At 34.2% G+C, this 18,138-nt stretch overlaps 1 protein-coding gene across 1 annotated transcript in view; it reads right to left on the bottom strand.

The window, feature by feature from the left end:
* Positions 1 to 18,138, bottom strand: part of LOC143915541 (neuronal acetylcholine receptor subunit alpha-7-like) — a 74,303-nt gene that overhangs the window by 11,189 nt on the left and 44,976 nt on the right. Inside the window, exon 2 of the mRNA XM_077436238.1 lies at positions 4,201 to 4,355. Coding sequence (XP_077292364.1) covers positions 4,201 to 4,355 — 155 coding nt within the window. The remainder of the gene's footprint in view (positions 1 to 4,200; positions 4,356 to 18,138) is intronic.

Here is an 18,138-nt window from a genome sequence, read left to right on the forward strand (position 1 = left end):
CACGGCAGATCACGTTATTCTGGAGTGAGTGGTGGATCAATGTGGACCTCTTGAATCATTGAATAAATGCTGTGAAGCGAATTTGGCCCTTCGTTTGGATCTTGAGCCCACCCCTACGCAACAATATGCTAAAAAATTCATGGAATTGCCTATCTGTAGCTTTAAGCTTGTCTTTCAGGTTAAAGTGCTCTAATTATTTCAATGAGCTGTACATATAGTGGGATTGGTAACCAACAACATCATATTACTTTAAACAATTAGAGGCGTCACAATTAGCTGTTGATTTGATCCAATTTATCAAATATGACGACTCTTTCCTCCCCCTTGTTTAAAAAAAATCATTGATTACAGATGCTACTTCAATGACAGTTCGTCTTTTGGTACTATTTGAATACATTTGTCACTTCGCATCGCGATGCGTCGCGCCATTACACAGCGTTCCAGAAAAAAATCCAATGTATTCAGGGCTAAAAACAACCTTATTATAATACATACAAATAGAGAGAGAGATATAACCGAATTATCGTAAAAAATGTTTATGGAGAATATTAAAAAAATCCAATGACGTAACCTGTGCGATTTTGCGTCAATGTGGTACTTTTGCTTAAACGCAAATGATGTGGAAACGAGTTGAGATATGCCGCAAATCCAATGTCTTTACTGTCAAGTCGTCTAAAATTTTCCGACGATGAAAAATGGTACAAAACATCACAAGAAACCATTATTGATTTCGGGTGCGAAAGTGCGTCGAAACAAATTAGCATTCCTACAATAAAAGTCATATCCGAATCGATAAATCATCCTATACATCGTGATCACGCAGAATTGAAAGCCCTCCAGTAAAGTTCATTGCTGCAATCAATTCCTTCGTTCGAAAAGCTTTCAATTAAACAAAGTCTTATGAATAATGTATAAAAGAGCCTTTATATCGACAGCTTCCGGATCTAGTTTGATATATCTAAGATTTGAGAATATTACTTATATAACTGTAATCACAATTACATTGGTAAATAGAACAGTGATTCTTAGCCGTATATTTGCCTGCCTTCAATTCTTTAACAGATAAGATTCTCATCTACATATGTGGTTTACTTTCTTGTGATGAAGAAAGTGCTTAAAGAATTTCATCATTTTCTATATAGGAAAGAGTATGGGTATATTTCTACCGCCTACCCCTTTACTTTTGTAAATGCTTGGGTATAATTCCCTTGAACTTCGGAGAGACTTATCATTAATTTGTTTTGTTTTCCAGCTTCTACATATATGGTAATACGTCATGCCCGTAATTGCCGGAACAGTTGGAACTTTATGTCCCTAATAATTATGTGCGTGGTTGATATCATCATTTGATGGTTGTACCTCCTGCCCGCACAGTTCTTTATCAGATGGCTCATATTCCAAGAGCTATCCGACTTCTTAATAAAATCGTTGCTGCCATGCCTGAATGTGATATTTTCCACACCAATGAGCGAAGATTAGCAGAGGTTATTTTAACCTAGTTGTCTGGTAGCCTGCGCTCATCGTTATTTTCATAATTGAGTGAATTTTGATATTTTCTTTTACATTCGGGCTTTACGGGGGATTCTTTGTATTTCCGGCTTAGTCTTGTACATACAAACATATATTGGTGCTGGATGTTGATGCATGACAGTGAACGATGGTTAACAGAGATTATTTTAACCTAGTTGTCTGGCAGCCTGCGCTCATTATTTTCATAATTTTAAGTGACGAATGAGTGAATTTTGATCTTTACTTTTCCACTCTGGCTTCACGGGGATGTTTTGTTTTCACCCCTGGTCTGGTCATTTTGTACATATGTACATATGTACATATGTACATATGTACATATGTACATATGTACACACATATATTGGAGCTGACTGTTGACATTCTCAATTTTTCTCTTTATATTTAACGATTATTATATGTTTTATGAATACTTCTATTATTGTTTGAACTTTTGCTAGTATTTCTTTATGTATTATGTATGTATTGCATGTATGAATATGTAATATTTTTAATAGTTATATATTTTAATAGTTATATATTTGTTCTCTGTTATATTTTCGACCATTGTGGCGCATTAGGAATTAATGTTATGTCACAACGGTCCAAACTTTAAATAAATAAATGTTTTTTTGGATGGTGGTTTAAAAAATTATGTCATTATGAAAAAAAACTCAAATAATATAAATAATAATATGATCTGAATAGTTGCTCCGCACTATTACTCGCGTTTAAAAAGAAATTCAATTTCACACTTTGATATAAAAATTAAGCCATTAAATTAAGCAAAACTTTGGCCGTTAGTTCGGCTGCTGGTGTCCCTAAGTGCTTTAGTGAATTTTTATACAGCCCAAATATTCTTTCTTTATTACATTACTTTATTTATTATAAGAGCGCAACACTGGCGATAAATAACTATCCAGACAAAGAGACAAAGATACAATAATATTTCGGTCAAAATATACATACATATGTACATGTGCCTAAATAATACTTAGCACAATTCATACATAAAACGACGGGGGTTTACATGTATAATGTTGCAATTTATTCTATTTGCATTAATTTGAGCTTTTTTTTTGTTCTGAGCCTCGTTCTATTTAACAAGTATAATATTACGAGAAGTTTACGCATAAAAGTTCGCAGACGTGCAACTCTATCGCAAATCCCATTTATTAAAATTAAATTATTAGATATCGTTACCCCAACTCGCGCACAAACCTTGCAAATCCACTTTTGGACGAAAGCATTATTTTTATGTTATGTTTTAGAACTATTCCAAATCCACTTATGTGTACAACTTTTAAGACCATTACTGTATAAAATAAGGTCTAAAGGTCATATTAAATATAAGTCGAGAGATGGAACAGTTTTTATAAATAACTAGTGTTGTGCTCGTTGATTTCAAAGGGTGGCTTCGGAAAGCAACTGATACGTGAATTAAAATAATGTTATGTATATATAAATATAATGTAAGTTAATTTATAGGCAAGCGCACGCCTTAATGGTAAAATGTTAAGTGCGCGCATTACATTCTCACTGATCCAAACCGTTCACCCGTTCGAAAAAATAAACGAATGTGAGTGTGTGTGTGTCTTCGTGGATGGGTGTATATGTGTACGCTCCCGAGCAGTGCATCTGATGCTGACGTCATCGGTTCCAAGTCGGGTGCTCAATATCAGGAGCACATGTCAGATGCTCCACACCCCACCCACTTCCCCGCTACCCCGCTTCCTCGCGTCTCCTAGACACGAGTCGTCACGCCACATCTCTATAGCGGATGCTTAAAATGCACCCATTGGTCAGAATGTATCGGTATTGCTCTAATTGGTCAAACGTTTTAGTCCACGTGGACCACTTCACGCTGATTGGTTGTGCGCCTCGTTCACGTGTGTTTATTTTATTAAATATCTCAAGGCACAACATACATATACTGCTGGCATTCTAAAATTAGATTTTTTTAAATTTCCATACTTGTCGACGTATCCGCCACATACTGACATACATACCCACATTGTTTTAATATATCTTATAATCTAATATATAATTTCGAAAGTGACTTTGTATATAAATATGTATCTAACCTTCGTTCGTTGGTTCGTAGACGACATGTTCGATTTTTTTTTTCGATTCATAGGCGCCGATTCGATTTTTTTCGATTCAAAGGATTCAAAGTCCTCGGGGGCGAAAACAATAGACACATTAATGGTTCGGGGAAGCTGTGCTGGGCAACTTGTCCTTTATAAGGAGGTACACACCGTTGATCAGAATATTTCTGGAGCGAGCGGTGGTCCCGTGTAGACCTCTCGAATCCTTGAATAATTGCTGTGAAGCGACTTTGGCCTTTCATTTGGATCCTGAACCAACCCTTACGCAACAATACTTAAAACGATCCAAAAATCGACTATTGAATATGTGTAATGAAAACAAATATAGTCTGAGAAGCAATCAGGGGCGAAGTCTTAGGGGGCGAAGACTCTGGGGGCGCATATATTCTGGTATACATACATATAATTTCAAAATAGACAATATATAAGTGTTTAAGCGGCTTATATTACAAATACCGAGCGAAGCCGGGTAAAACCGCTAGTATATTATATCTAATTATAAATTTTCTACGTGATGAAATTAAAAGCGGGTAGTAATATTTTTCGATAAGAATCTGTTAGATCTGTTTGATTTAAAAATACTCACTTATTGTACAGAATGATGTCTGGTCTCCAAACTCTCTGATAAGGCATTCTGATCACAGAAATTCCAGCAAACTCTGAAGTGTTCCACTGCAAATGATGATCGGTCCAAGTCTGAGTTATCCAACAGTTCGTTGTCAGAATTTGATTCTTCTCATCCTGCAAAAAAAAAATTGTAAAGCTATAAGATGATCCCAAAAGACAATTTTGAATGGCAGACGAGCTCATTTCACTTATTAAACCAACCATGGCAACTGGGTGACAAACGAAGATGGATACCTATGTTACATCTTCTGTGCGAATCGGTAAGAGTACGCCCGAAAAGCGACAATATTAATATATATTATTATATTATACATATGTATTTTAAGTCTCGTGTAATTTTCTGACTCGTGATTTTCCCGGGCCGCAATTTTCAAGCAAGCATTTCATTTCGGCGCTTTCGAATATTCATGGAATACAAGCAAACGATTATGTCGCTCTTTAATTAGGGAGTGTTTTCGCGTACGTTGATGGAGGGAAGGTTCATTTTGAAACGCAACCTCAATTATCATGTGTCTCCGCATGCTGAATATGCCAGTCTCGTTGTTTTTGATGCTATGGTAAAGGTTGTAAATTTTCGTGGTTGTAAAGTCAGCGTGTCGTGGTGCTTGGAGCGAAAGAAGTGGGCCACATGGTGCTGATTTTCCGTGCGTGATCATATCTTGGAAAATACAGTATTTTCCGGGTATAGTATTGTGTACTAGGTGTTTTTAAGTATTTATATACAAAATTAGACTCTGTTGTAAGAAAATGTTAAATAATAACTCGGAATTTCTTGTTGTTTGTGCGGAAAAATCAATGTTTTCCCGCAAAAAATTTTCATCCGATAAGCGGGCGCTTACAGTAGTGGTAAAGTTTTGCTTGTTTTTGTAAAGAAAGAAAAACATTAAAATATATACAATATGTATATATCTATGTATGTATGAACAATAGATATATATTCGGAATATATAATTTTTATAAATTTAAATGAATACGGTTGAAACTTCTGTTTTCGCTTTATGTAAACAATACTTGATATGATAATCCGTTAATAAGATCAAGTTAGAATTGATTATGGTCATAATTTAATGCTAATAATAATAAATATGATCAAAACTTGTGTGATCAAACTTAATGTAATAATATAAACGGCAACATTGCTCAATGGTTAGCATATAATGCTAAAAGCTGATAGGTCACGGATTCGAGTCCTGGCCCGGGGTTGCTGGCCAAACTTTGGATATGTGACTCCAGTTCGATCGTTTCCTATCAGAGTTTGCCAATTTATCTGATTTCAGCAGCAGCGTGAACTTGTGGTTAGCATATTATGCTTTCCAGCGGAGTGGTAAAAGTTCGATTCCCACTAGTGGCTGTTGGCCAGATCTTGGTTTGTGACTCCAGGTCGATCAAACGGTTCCTGTAAATTGGCATTTTCTCTCTAATCTCTATTGCAAACCTATTCAGCAAAAATTTCTCCATAGATGTGTTCTGTGGATGATGTTTGTTTGGGTAATTGGATTATTTGTCACATTGCGGTTTTCACATAGACAATTTTTGTCACGAAAATCGCGAATACACAATATTTGGCACTCAAGTTCTCGTTAGTATGATAGTTATCATTCGTATGATGGACTTTTCAGCTGCCAGATATTCCGTTAATGTGACGTCATATGTGATGAGTCATTTGTGACCAATAATCACCGAACCGTTTGTTTGAATTCGCATTGTATGAAAATGCTTGTATTAATTGTATTATTGTATCGTATCTGTATTAGCACTCGTCGCTTTGGAGCGATCTGTAAAGGCGAGACATGTTCGATTGAAATAAAATAAAATAAAATAAAAATAACGACTTATATGTATGTATATTTTTCAAATTATCAAACTCGTGTGCAGTGGGCGTAAATACACATGTATGTACATATGTCCCAAAGGTTATATTTCAACGGCATACATAAATATGTATGTTTGTATAATATATACTCGTACGTTTATGAAAATCTAAATAGAGCTGTATTCATCACTTCAATACCACATTCGACATCTCCTTTCAAGTACAAAGCAGTGATGTTCAAACTTACAAACATATGTATATTATAGAATACTTCAAGAACTGCTCACATTTCCCCCCCCCATGCTATATAAAGTAAAAAATAAATTGATTTTATTTTTGCACCTAATAAAATCAATATATTTTTTCAAATATCACGCTTTTACGAACGTACAAAAATAAAATTGTGAAAATGTGACACATGTCAAACCCACACGGCACACATTGTACACAATGCGTTTCAACTTGAACCAGCATTCCCAAAGATATTATATCATTTTACACATTTTACATATTATAAAAGCGACGAACGATTTACAACCATCGGCATTAAAAAGGAATCACGCACACTTGGGAAAAATAAGGAGTTAGCAAGAGATGAAGACTGAAAAACGCACAATTGGCAACTTTTCGTTATATTGACAAGCAAAGCACCACATCGAGCAATTCCATTGAAATATATATATTTAACGGTTTTGAAAGGTACCGTAACACCTTTCATAGAGAAGGAAACTCCATAAAAAAATTCCCTGGCAGTGGGCAGCAGCTCTGTCAGTACCATCCACGGCGGAAGTATATGCAATATACTAAAACGGCAAAAGATGGAAGATTCAAAGCGACGTGGCAGCCACTCAATCGGTTTGAATTCTGCGGAGCAGAAGGTTTGGGGAAAACTACTGTGCTCTCATATCCCTAGTATAACCACCATGAAGAGAAAACCTAAAACCACGGCCCCGAGTCTCCGGCGTCCCTTCAATGGGACAGGGGTGCTAAGAATCCCCGGACTCAAAGTGGTGAACATACGAAAAATTGGTACATGGAACGTTAGAACCATGTATCAAGCAGGTAAAATTGAAAATCTGCAAATAGAAATGAAAAAAAACCAAATACAGATGCTCGGCATAAGCGAAGCTAGATGGCCTGGAGCAGGAAAAACGATGCATTGCAATGGATATACGACTTACTACTCGGGATCGCTTGACGGCACTCATAAGAATGGTGTTGCTGTGATTCTGGAAGACGACATCAGTAAAAGTGTGAGAAACTTTATTCCGTTATCTGAACGAGTCATGATGATACAATTAGCAGGAAAACCTATAAATGTTAACATAATACAAGTGTATGCCCCCACTTTTGATAAAGAAGAAAATGAGATTGAAGAATTTTATCAACAAATCAAAGAATTGATGACATATACGAAAAAACATGATGTTAACATTATAATGGGAGATTTCAACGCCAAAGTTGGAGACGAAGAAACAATGGGTATAACTGGTCGCTTCGGACTTGGAGAAAGAAATGAGAGAGGAGACAGACTAGTTCAGTTTTGCCAGGAAGAGCAGTATGTTATCTTGAATACTTTCTTTAAGCTACCTAAAAGAAGATTATACACATGGAAATCCCCAATGGACTGTCCTGATAATATTGTGCGAAACCAAATTGACTTTATTTTGATAAACAGTAGATTTAAAAATAGTATAAAATCGGTGAAAACCTACCCTGGTGCAGACGTGGCATCCGATCATAATCTACTTTGTGGGAAATTGAAGATAAGACTGAAAAAGATTTTAAGAGCATCAAAACCTAAACCAAGATTGGATTTAGAGCTGCTTAAAAATCTTACGATCCACGAACAATTTACAAAAGATCTCAATAAAAATTTTAAACAAAAATGTATTGAAGAAAATAGTAATGTAAACATAAAGTGGGAAGGTATGAAATCAGCAATGACCCAATCTGGGAAAAAGTTTCTTGAAACAAATCAAATAATTAATAAAAAACAACCTTGGATGACGGATGAAATTATACATTTAATGGAAGAACGTAGAAAACACAAACATAATAATCCAACACAATATAAAAATATTCACCGCCAAATTCAAAGGAAAATTAAAGAAATCAAAGAAAAATGGATGGAAAATAAATGTAACGAAATTGAAAAATTACAAGAAAAACACGACGAATTTAACGTACATAAAAAACTAAAAGAAGCAACAGGATCATTCAGAAAAAAAGATTTCATACTCCTTAGGAATAAAGATGGAAAAATCATTTTAAATATGGATGAGAAGAAATCAGAATGGACCGAGTACACAAAATTGCTCTTTAAAGACAATAGAGAAACCGGAGGGCATATTGAAGATCCAGAAACGGGACCATATATATTGAAATCCGAAGTGGAACATGCTATAAAACTAGCAAAGAGTCGGAAAGCTACTGGACCGGATCTGATTCCTGCCGAATTTCTCAAGTTATTGGACGACGATAACATAGAAAATCTAACAAAACTCTATAATAAAATATATTTATCAGGCGAAGTACCTAGCGATTGGTTACAATCCATATTTATCCCGTTGCCCAAAAAGAGTAACGCGAGGACGTGTAGCGACTTCAGAATAATTAGCCTAATGAGTCACACATTGAAGATCCTACTAAAGATAATACAGGGCAGAATTTACTCACGGTGTGAAGAGGCGATTAGCAGAGAGCAGTTTGGGTTCAGACAAGGCTTGGGTACCCGAGAGGCCCTTTTCTGTATGAAAACACTACTCCAAAGATGCAGAGAAGTCCGTAAACCTGTGTACATCTGCTTTATAGACTTTGAAAAGGCCTTTGACCGTGTCCAACACGCTCGCCTGATGGAAACATTAAAAAATATTGGCCTGGATAACAGAGATGTCAGATTGCTACGAAATATTTATTGGAATCAGACTGCAGTAGTACGTGTCGATGATCAATTCACTGATGAGATTCCTATAGAACGGGGCGTCAGGCAAGGATGCATCCTATCACCTACTCTTTTTAACACCTACACCGAATCCATCTTCCACGATGCTCTCCAAGAGGCGGAGGGCATCAAGGTGGGCGGCGAGACGATCACCAATATAAGATATGCTGATGACACGGCACTAGTCGCTGAAAATTTAGCAGACCTGCAAAGATCTCTAGACCGTGTACATCAAGAAAGCAATCGAAGAGGTCTGCGCATAAATCTAAAGAAAACAAAATTTATGATAGTAGATAGAATGCAAACAGACACCGGGAATCTAACCTTGGATGGAGAGGTGATAGAAAGAGTAAAAAGATTCAAATACCTGGGTACCTGGCTGAATGAAGAGATGGACCCAGATGAAGATCTAAAAATCCGCATCGAGATGGCTAGAACAGCATTTGTAAAAATGAAGGCGGCCCTTACAAACAAGCATCTCAATCTTCATACGCGGTTGAGATTCGCGAAGAGCTACGTCTGGACAGTATTACTACACGGATGTGAGACGTGGACTCTGAAAACCAAGATGATCAGCCGCATTGAAGCTTTTGAGATGTGGGTCTATAGGCGTATGCTGAAGATTCCGTGGACCAAAAAGATATCAAACGAAGCTGTCCTCGGCATGATGGGGAGAGGCAGGGAACTTGTTTCTGTCATCAAGCGGAGAAAGATGGAGTACCTCGGACACATGATACGGGGTCCAAAATACGAATTTCTCCGTTTGATAACCATGGGGAAAATAGAAGGAAAAAAATGGATTGGCAGGAAAAAGTTATCTTGGCTTCGAAACATGCGCATGTGGACCGATATGAGCGCCGAAGATCTGTTCCGAGCCGCTGAAGACCGATGCGGATATATTCAAATAATCGACGAGGTGGTCGCCAACGTCCGGATGCGGACAAGGCATTAACAAGAAGAAGATATATATTTATGAAGAGTATTTAATTACTTAAAGTGCTCTTTGATATTTTGTTCTTCAAAATTTCCTTTCGTTTAAAATAATATTTATATTACATAATGTCGAAAGTTTCTGATGGCAATTTTCGTGGCGCTATTGCGGTAATAAATTAATAAATAATAATCTTAATGTGATCGAGTCTATACTTAGTCTTACAATATATCAAACTTAAGGGATGGTACATGTACATTGAACATAAGCCTTTAAGTAATGTATAGTTTAAAAAAAAACCCAAAAGATAACCCATTTTGAAATACATACATATGTACATGCATACATACAATATTTTGTATATATACATACATATATCAGGTATAAACACAAATTTCCTAAACATAATCTGCTTTAGATCGTCGGATTTAGAAAGTCTTAACATGGTATTATTTATAAAATGTATTATGAGAATTCAAAAGAATAGGTTTTTGAGCTTTTTTCCTATTATGCCTTACATTAACATTAAAATAATATAATACTATAATTAGTGACAAAAAAAAGAAAAATTGTGAAAATAGAAAATGAACAGTAGATCAGTAGCTACTGTTGCGTAGGGGTGGGTTTAGGATCCAAAGGTAAGGCCAAAGTCGCTTCACAGCATACGAAACCACCTCTCACTCCAGAATGATCTATTATACCGTGTGTACCTCCTTATAAAGCTTCCCCGATCCATTAACGTGTCTATTCTTTACGCACGCACTCACTTAGATCTGTGAGACCTCCAGCGTATCCTTTATACGGGCACTTACTGAGTCCCGTTAGCCTAACCTGGGGTCTCTATTGATCACACACGAATGCACTTAGACAGTAGATACTCTTTCTCTCCCATGTTCCCACATTACATTATTATTATTATACATCTAAATTTATTTTAATGCATGTGTCAATTATTTTTCCGAAACCACCCGTTGAAATAACAACGGGCACAACACTAGTATATCTATAAAATAAAATAAGTTTCTGCTTATCCGAATTCGTTAATTTCACTTTGAAATGACCAAAATTTTTATTAATGTCTTGAGATGAATGTTTTTCAAAAGATTTTCCAATCTAATATATAATTTGGAAAGAGACTTTGTATGTATGTATGTAACCTTCGTTCGTTGGGTCATAGTTCGTAGACAATTAAGATTTTTTTTTCTTTTTGATTCATAGACGCTGATTCAGTTTTTTTCGATCCAAAGGATTCGAAGTCCCCGGGGGCGAAAACCTAGGGGGCACCAACCAGAGAAATGTTACTTTTCCATAACCACGCAATATTGTACGCGTATGCTAGTTGTCGCTAAGAAGCTTTCATATACGATGTTAATTGAATAATGTGTTACTTAAATGATCAATTTACTTATAAAAATGTATCCCATGTTGTTTATTATTTATTAAAAATTGTGTGTTTTTGAATGCACGATGCATTCAAAAACACACAATTTTTATTGATACACTCGCCCGTTGTCCTTGCCCAGAGAAGTTTTTATCGGACATACATATGTCGACCACCAAACATCAAATACGACTGATGCTAAAATTATTTAGGATTGTCTGTGGAAAATCGTCACTTGACAACAATATAACGCCTAAACCCACTTCTATTATTATAACATTTCTCTTGCGCCGATAGCGAAAGCGCCGAAGACACCGAATGGGGTCGCTTTTGTCAGAGCAACTGAGTCCCCAGTGAGCCCAAGGGGGCGCAGACGCCGTGGGGGGAGCCCTAGGGGGCACAGACGCCGAGGGCGGAGCCCAAGGGAGTGCAGGCGCCAAGGGCAGAGCCCTAGGGGGCGCAGACGCCGGGGGTGTACAAATATATTTTTATAAGAGACTTACTATATATGTTTGTTTGTTCGTGACAGACAATTTAATAAAAAAAAACAAATGAGTATTCAAATAAATTTAATAAAATGTTTACTATTAGATTAGTCATGTTTAAGCGGTTTATATTACAAATACCGAGCGAAGCCGGGTAATACAGCTAGTGCCTTATAAATATGACATACATTATAGACTTTGAATGAATATTGTGTAGGTATATTAGATTCAAATGAAATTTATTGAGATTTGTAGTTACTTTTGTATCCTTTGTATTACCGCGTTCGGGCCAAGATTTATTATAATAGTTACTCTCTCTTATGTTCCCACGTCACACTATTAATATATATGTATGTAGATATAAAATTTATTGTGAACATAATTTATTACTAATTCACACTATACATAATTCACACTATTAATATAGATATAAAATTTATTGTGAACATAATTTAGTAATAAAAAAAGCACTTAAAAATCTAAAATATCTACATATAATCATTCACACTAGGGATGCTCAATTATTCGACGTTTTTGGTATTCAGGTAGATGAGTATTTCCCCAATTTGTACCCGGGAGTTCCGGGAATCCGGGAATTAAAAAATAAAAATAATTCAGGATCAAAAATTACAACTTTTTTCCTCTCATAACAATGTAATATATATTTAGTTCTTTGTTTTTTGTACGTTTGCATATGAAACGAACTACAACGATGAAGAAGCTTAAAATTTAGGACCTTAATACAAGACATAAGAACATATGTTTTATATTATGTTGCTTCGAAGAAAGGATGAAATTGAAATTTTCCGAGTCTAAACGAATGCCTGAGAATAGTACAGATTTTTAAATATAATTCAAGTACAACGCTTCCTTTGAAACTTACATCTGTCGGTAAATGAGATAAGAGTTTTATTTTCAAATTCTATGTCTATACCAAGAAAAATTCCTGGTACCGTAAATTATATAAGAGATTTATTTATTTTGTTATCTTTATCTTTCTTGAGTATCTACTCACACCAGGGACACAGTCGGCAAACCTACGAATACATAATTAAATACACTTTAGATCGGATTATATAATATTTAAGGCAAAAACGTTTGCTTTAAATTCAAATTTTTGTTACCCGAGTACTCGATGAAAAAATTGGAATAATTAAAATATCGGAAACAGTCAAAAATCTCTGATTTTCCGGCTATCTAGTGGTTAGCATATATATTTTCGAATATAGTGGTCATGGGCTCGAGTCCCACTGGTTGCTGCTAGACAGACCATAGTTAATGATCAGAGTTTGCCAATTTATCTAATTTATATTGGAACGGTTCTAACAAATTGGTAACCTTTACCCATTTCTCGCAACTTTCATCTCGAATTTTGCTGATTCATATAAAAATACTCAATACTAACAAATTTGCCCATAAATGTCTCGCGAAGTTTCCCAGCATCTCGAAATGTGACCATTGATATAAAAAAATGCTCCGAAAATCTAAGTTTATAAAAAAATTACCAATAGATAAATGAGAATATGTACATACATATGTATGTATGTACATAGGTTCACTAAATATGATTTTTTTTATCAAATGTGATATTCATTATCAATACTGATAATCGAATCGTTTATAGGTTAAATAGAACATATCTTATCACAAAACAAATCATGTTTATCGAACGAGATTTATTTTATAGTCAGTTACCTTCGAATACTTGATTCGGATACACTTAAAGGTAATACATACATACATAACACTATCTATGCTGGGAATATATATTGTATAATTATAATGTATAATAAACAAAGATATATGAAAGTTTTTGTTTATTTCATTTTAAGCCCCTTTTTTCCAACATTATATCAACGACTTTTTTTGTAATATTATTATTACTAATTCGTATTAAAATATTTACAACAATTTAAATACCTGAATATGTACTTTCAGACTATGCAAATTTAATTATCGTACATTAGATGTTTTGTATTTACATACAATCCCTGGAACTAACGCAATAATCAAAAATTCTTTATGAAATTTCGTAGCCATGTATTATTTACTATACTAAGCTGGTTTACATATGTATGTACATACATATATAAAATTTCACTAATGTAGGTACCTATTAAGGGAATATGAAATTTTCCCATTTGTTTTTGATCCCCTATATTAATTCGCTCTCATACATTTCAAAGTTCGTCAGGTAATAGCATATGTTCATCACGGAATCATAAAAGGGGAACCATCAAAGTTTGGTACATATTGGATTAAGTGTTGAGAAGTTATTAAGGAATATAATTGGTTATTATAAAGAAATACACGCATTCAATGTTAACAACCCTTATTAAGAATCGAAATTATATAGAAAACTTCATTATTAGTGATGGATTTAAACAGCCCAATTTCTTTAAATTCTAGATTATAACCGTACAAAATTTGACAGATTTTAATATTAAAAATGTATTACAGATAATTCATCGATCATCACGATGTGTGACGACAAATACTTTTCAGAACAATACGCATTCAATTATATGCAAAACATGAGAGAATTTTACAAGAAAAAATTATACTGCGACTTCAATATAGTTCTGAATAATAAAAAGTAAAAATATTTATATAACACAAATAAAACTTTTCTAATAAAATATTAAAAACAATGTTCAAGGTTTTCAGTTCACAAAACGATATTGACGTATGTGAGCTGCGAATATTTCCTGGAACAATTCCACCGAAACCCATATGAATTGGTCTTGGAGACCGGCATCAGAGAGGAATCTTTGAAACAGATTCTGGAATATATGTACAAAGGAACAGTGGGTGAGAATGACTTTTTTAATTGATGTGCTGGGGGAGAAGGGTCGTCGCTTTTGGGTCGTCTTCGGTCTGCTTTTGTCTTCTCATTTATATTCTATATAACCCCTTAAAGGTTAAATCTCGAAATTTAAATTTTGCCGTTGCAGACCTAGAGTTACATCAAATAGCCAATATTATGAAATTAGCTAGACTTTGGCGGCTGGAGAAGTTGAAGAAATGTTGCTATGTCTTTTTAGAGAACGCTCTTTACCATAATAACGTTTCGCTTGTTCTGGCGCAGATCTATGAATGTTGTTTGGATACGTTTTCTGAAGTAAGTATTGTTTACATACATACATACATATGTATATGCGATGATAAACAAGCAGGTTTGTTTTATGTACAGATTTCATAATTGATCATATTTCTGGACCAATCTAATAAAATTAAATTTCAACATAACTACAATCCGAACTGATAAATTGTCATTTTTAATACTAATAGTTCGATATATAGTTTTGTATTATATAATACGATAATTTTTAATTTTTTCAGGAAATGACGCACGAAGAGTTTCTGAATATGCCTGTTGATAAAGTGAAAGAATTATTACAGTCAGGCGATTTATAAATGCTTCGGAAAGGAAGGGTTTTATTTATAATACGTAATTACATAAATATGTGTCCAAATATTAATAGATATATTATTTTTTATACAAATTGACTGTTAACCAGCTACATTGATCAGTGGTTAGCGTCTAATGCTTTCGATTATGTGGTCACAGGTTCTATCTCTGGCTTTGTTGCTGGCCAGACCTTGGATATGTGACTCCAAGGTCGATCGTTTCTTTTCAGAGTTTTTCAATTTATCTGAATTCATTGGAAACGGTTCCAACAAATTGGCAAAAACCTTTTCTGTCTTTCACAAATTCAATTTATGGCATCTCATGATTTGTTGATATTTAAAAATGCTGCAAAAATTTGTCCATATGTCCATTTGTTCATATCTTGTATGATGATTTTAATGTTTGATGATCAATGTTGGTAATTGAACTTGAATAATATTCATATTCAAAGTTGACAATTGATGTCATGTTAATAAATTGGGTGTATATGTACATGTATAAATAAATAAATATATATTACTTAATTAATTCAATTATACCAAATGTCATATGTATTTACGTATTAACTTATAGAAAAATTACATTTCCACTGAATTGACTGAATATTTATGGAATCACATACATATTATATAGTATTTGATATTAGAAACACAATGAAAGGAGAGTATTAAAAATTTTATTGATACAAAGAAAACTACGGAAATTTTTAAATTATAGAAAAAAAAACGATTTTGTCAAGAATTTTTTTTTCATATTTAAAATAAATTTCATGGCTATCAAAGCTAAGATTTCAAAATGTTAAGTAGTTATGAAAACACTGCTATGAATTTAATTCATGTTATAAAAATGTATAAAAATATAGAAAATGGTTAAAAAACTACCATAGATTATATTTTTATTTATTTTATTTTTTACAATTTCGCCATAGTGTTATTACAGATTAGCTCCAGGTCTTCACTATGGCTAATTTATTACAAGACATTGAAAACTCATAATAAACGAGACATCTAAATACATAATTATTACATACATACACATGTAAATCGAAACAATACCTGACATCTATGGTCAGATATTACAAACATCGTATAAATACGATTAATAACATTTTTCATGTAACAATACGAATTTTTACATTTGATAAGCAAACACAGAGACATATGTACATACATATGTGGTGAGAAATCTGACGAAACTTGAGATACAACAATAACTCAAGGTTTGCAACAGAAAATTGGAAAGGAAACGCCAATTTTACAGTAACCGTTTTAATGAAAATCATCAAAATTGGAAAATTCTGATAAGAAACGATCGAACTCGCCAAACTAAGGTCTGGCGAACAACGAGACTCTTAGTGGGAATCGAACCCGTGACATCAAGCAAGAAATAATTCAACACTCACCACTAGATCACGCTGCTGGTTTGTATACATATATAGTAGTAATAGTTTAGCAATAATTATTTTAATTCAATAAAATAAAGATTATTATAGATACATATATGAACGCATTGTGATGAATGAATGTTAAAAAAAATTTCTATGAAAGATTTTTAATATTTGTAATCTAAACTTTGGTAGTTATTTATTGAAAACCGTAGATTTGCATAACGGACAAACCAAAACAAACATTCATATTCAAGTATTAGATTTTACAAATATTTTCCCGTATATACGCTTTTAACATTTGGAGTCCTCATTTTAAAAAGGATATTACATGTATTGAAAGGGTTCAAAGGAGAATTACAAAGATTCCTTCTGAACTCAAATCACTTTCTTATAATGAAAGATTGAAAATAATGAATCTAACTACATTGGAGACGAGAAGAATTAGAGGTGACTTAATCGTAGTCTATAAAATACTTAATAATCATTATAATGTATTGTCATATGTCTAATCTTATTACATTCAACGTAAACACTCACCTCAGAGGTCACTTGCTTGGATGCGGTGCATCCGCTCTAAAATCGCCAGACAAATTGAACGACAGATTAACGGACGGCTGCTTTAAATGCAATTCGCATCTTCTCGAATGATAGATTGCACATCAGATGACGGGTAACCTTTCGATGTGCACAGATACAATTATTAAAATGGTAATTATTAAAATTGAGTTGGATCTTTCAGGCGAGTTTAATAAGGCAAGATTCGATAAGTTCCGAATCTTGCCTTATTAAACTCGCCAGAAAGATCCAACTCAATTTTAATAATTGCATCTGTGCACATCGAAAGGTTACTAGTCATCTGATGTGCAATCTATCATTCGAGAAAACGAGAACTACGTTTAAAGCTGCCGTTCTGTTAATCTGGCGATTTTAGAGCGGATGCACCATACCCCACTCGTTTAGACTCCAAAAAGTAAAATCTAATAAATTGATCAGAGATTCATTCTTTTCAAACAGAGTGGTTTCAGTTTGGAATAGTCTTCCCAATGATGTAGTAACCTCTGATAAAACTAAAGGATTTTTGTAATTCTTCTTTCCCATAATCGCATTTCTGTTTTTCTTTTCTTTTTGTTTATATTTTTTTTTCTCTCTCTCTTATTTTTATTTCAAACATGATAATTTGTAAAAATATGTTTGTTCAAACCCCTTGGGCCTATCGGCTTTGCCGCCTCCCCCAAGTATATTAAATAAATAAATAAATATTTAAAGCATCATATCCCACAAATTGAAAAATAAAGAAGTGACGGAAATATCGAATTTTTCATCAAATAGATAAAGTGGACTTACCGCCTTTTGGAACTGCCGACATTTTTTCAATAGTTTCCGAAAGCTTTACATTCATACAGGTATGCACATTATCCACGTATAGGTAAAATCGAGCCGGGGCGTGTTTGCGTGCGATTGTCGGTATTGAAAGGGTTAAAAAGCCTGGCTAGGAACGATGCACGTTCCCCTTTATTCCCAGCCAACCCCCTTCCCATCCCCCT

The sequence above is a fragment of the Arctopsyche grandis genome, chromosome 8 (genome assembly GCF_051622035.1).
Source record: "Arctopsyche grandis isolate Sample6627 chromosome 8, ASM5162203v2, whole genome shotgun sequence".
In the NCBI taxonomy this organism is placed as follows: Eukaryota; Metazoa; Arthropoda; class Insecta; order Trichoptera; family Hydropsychidae; genus Arctopsyche; species Arctopsyche grandis.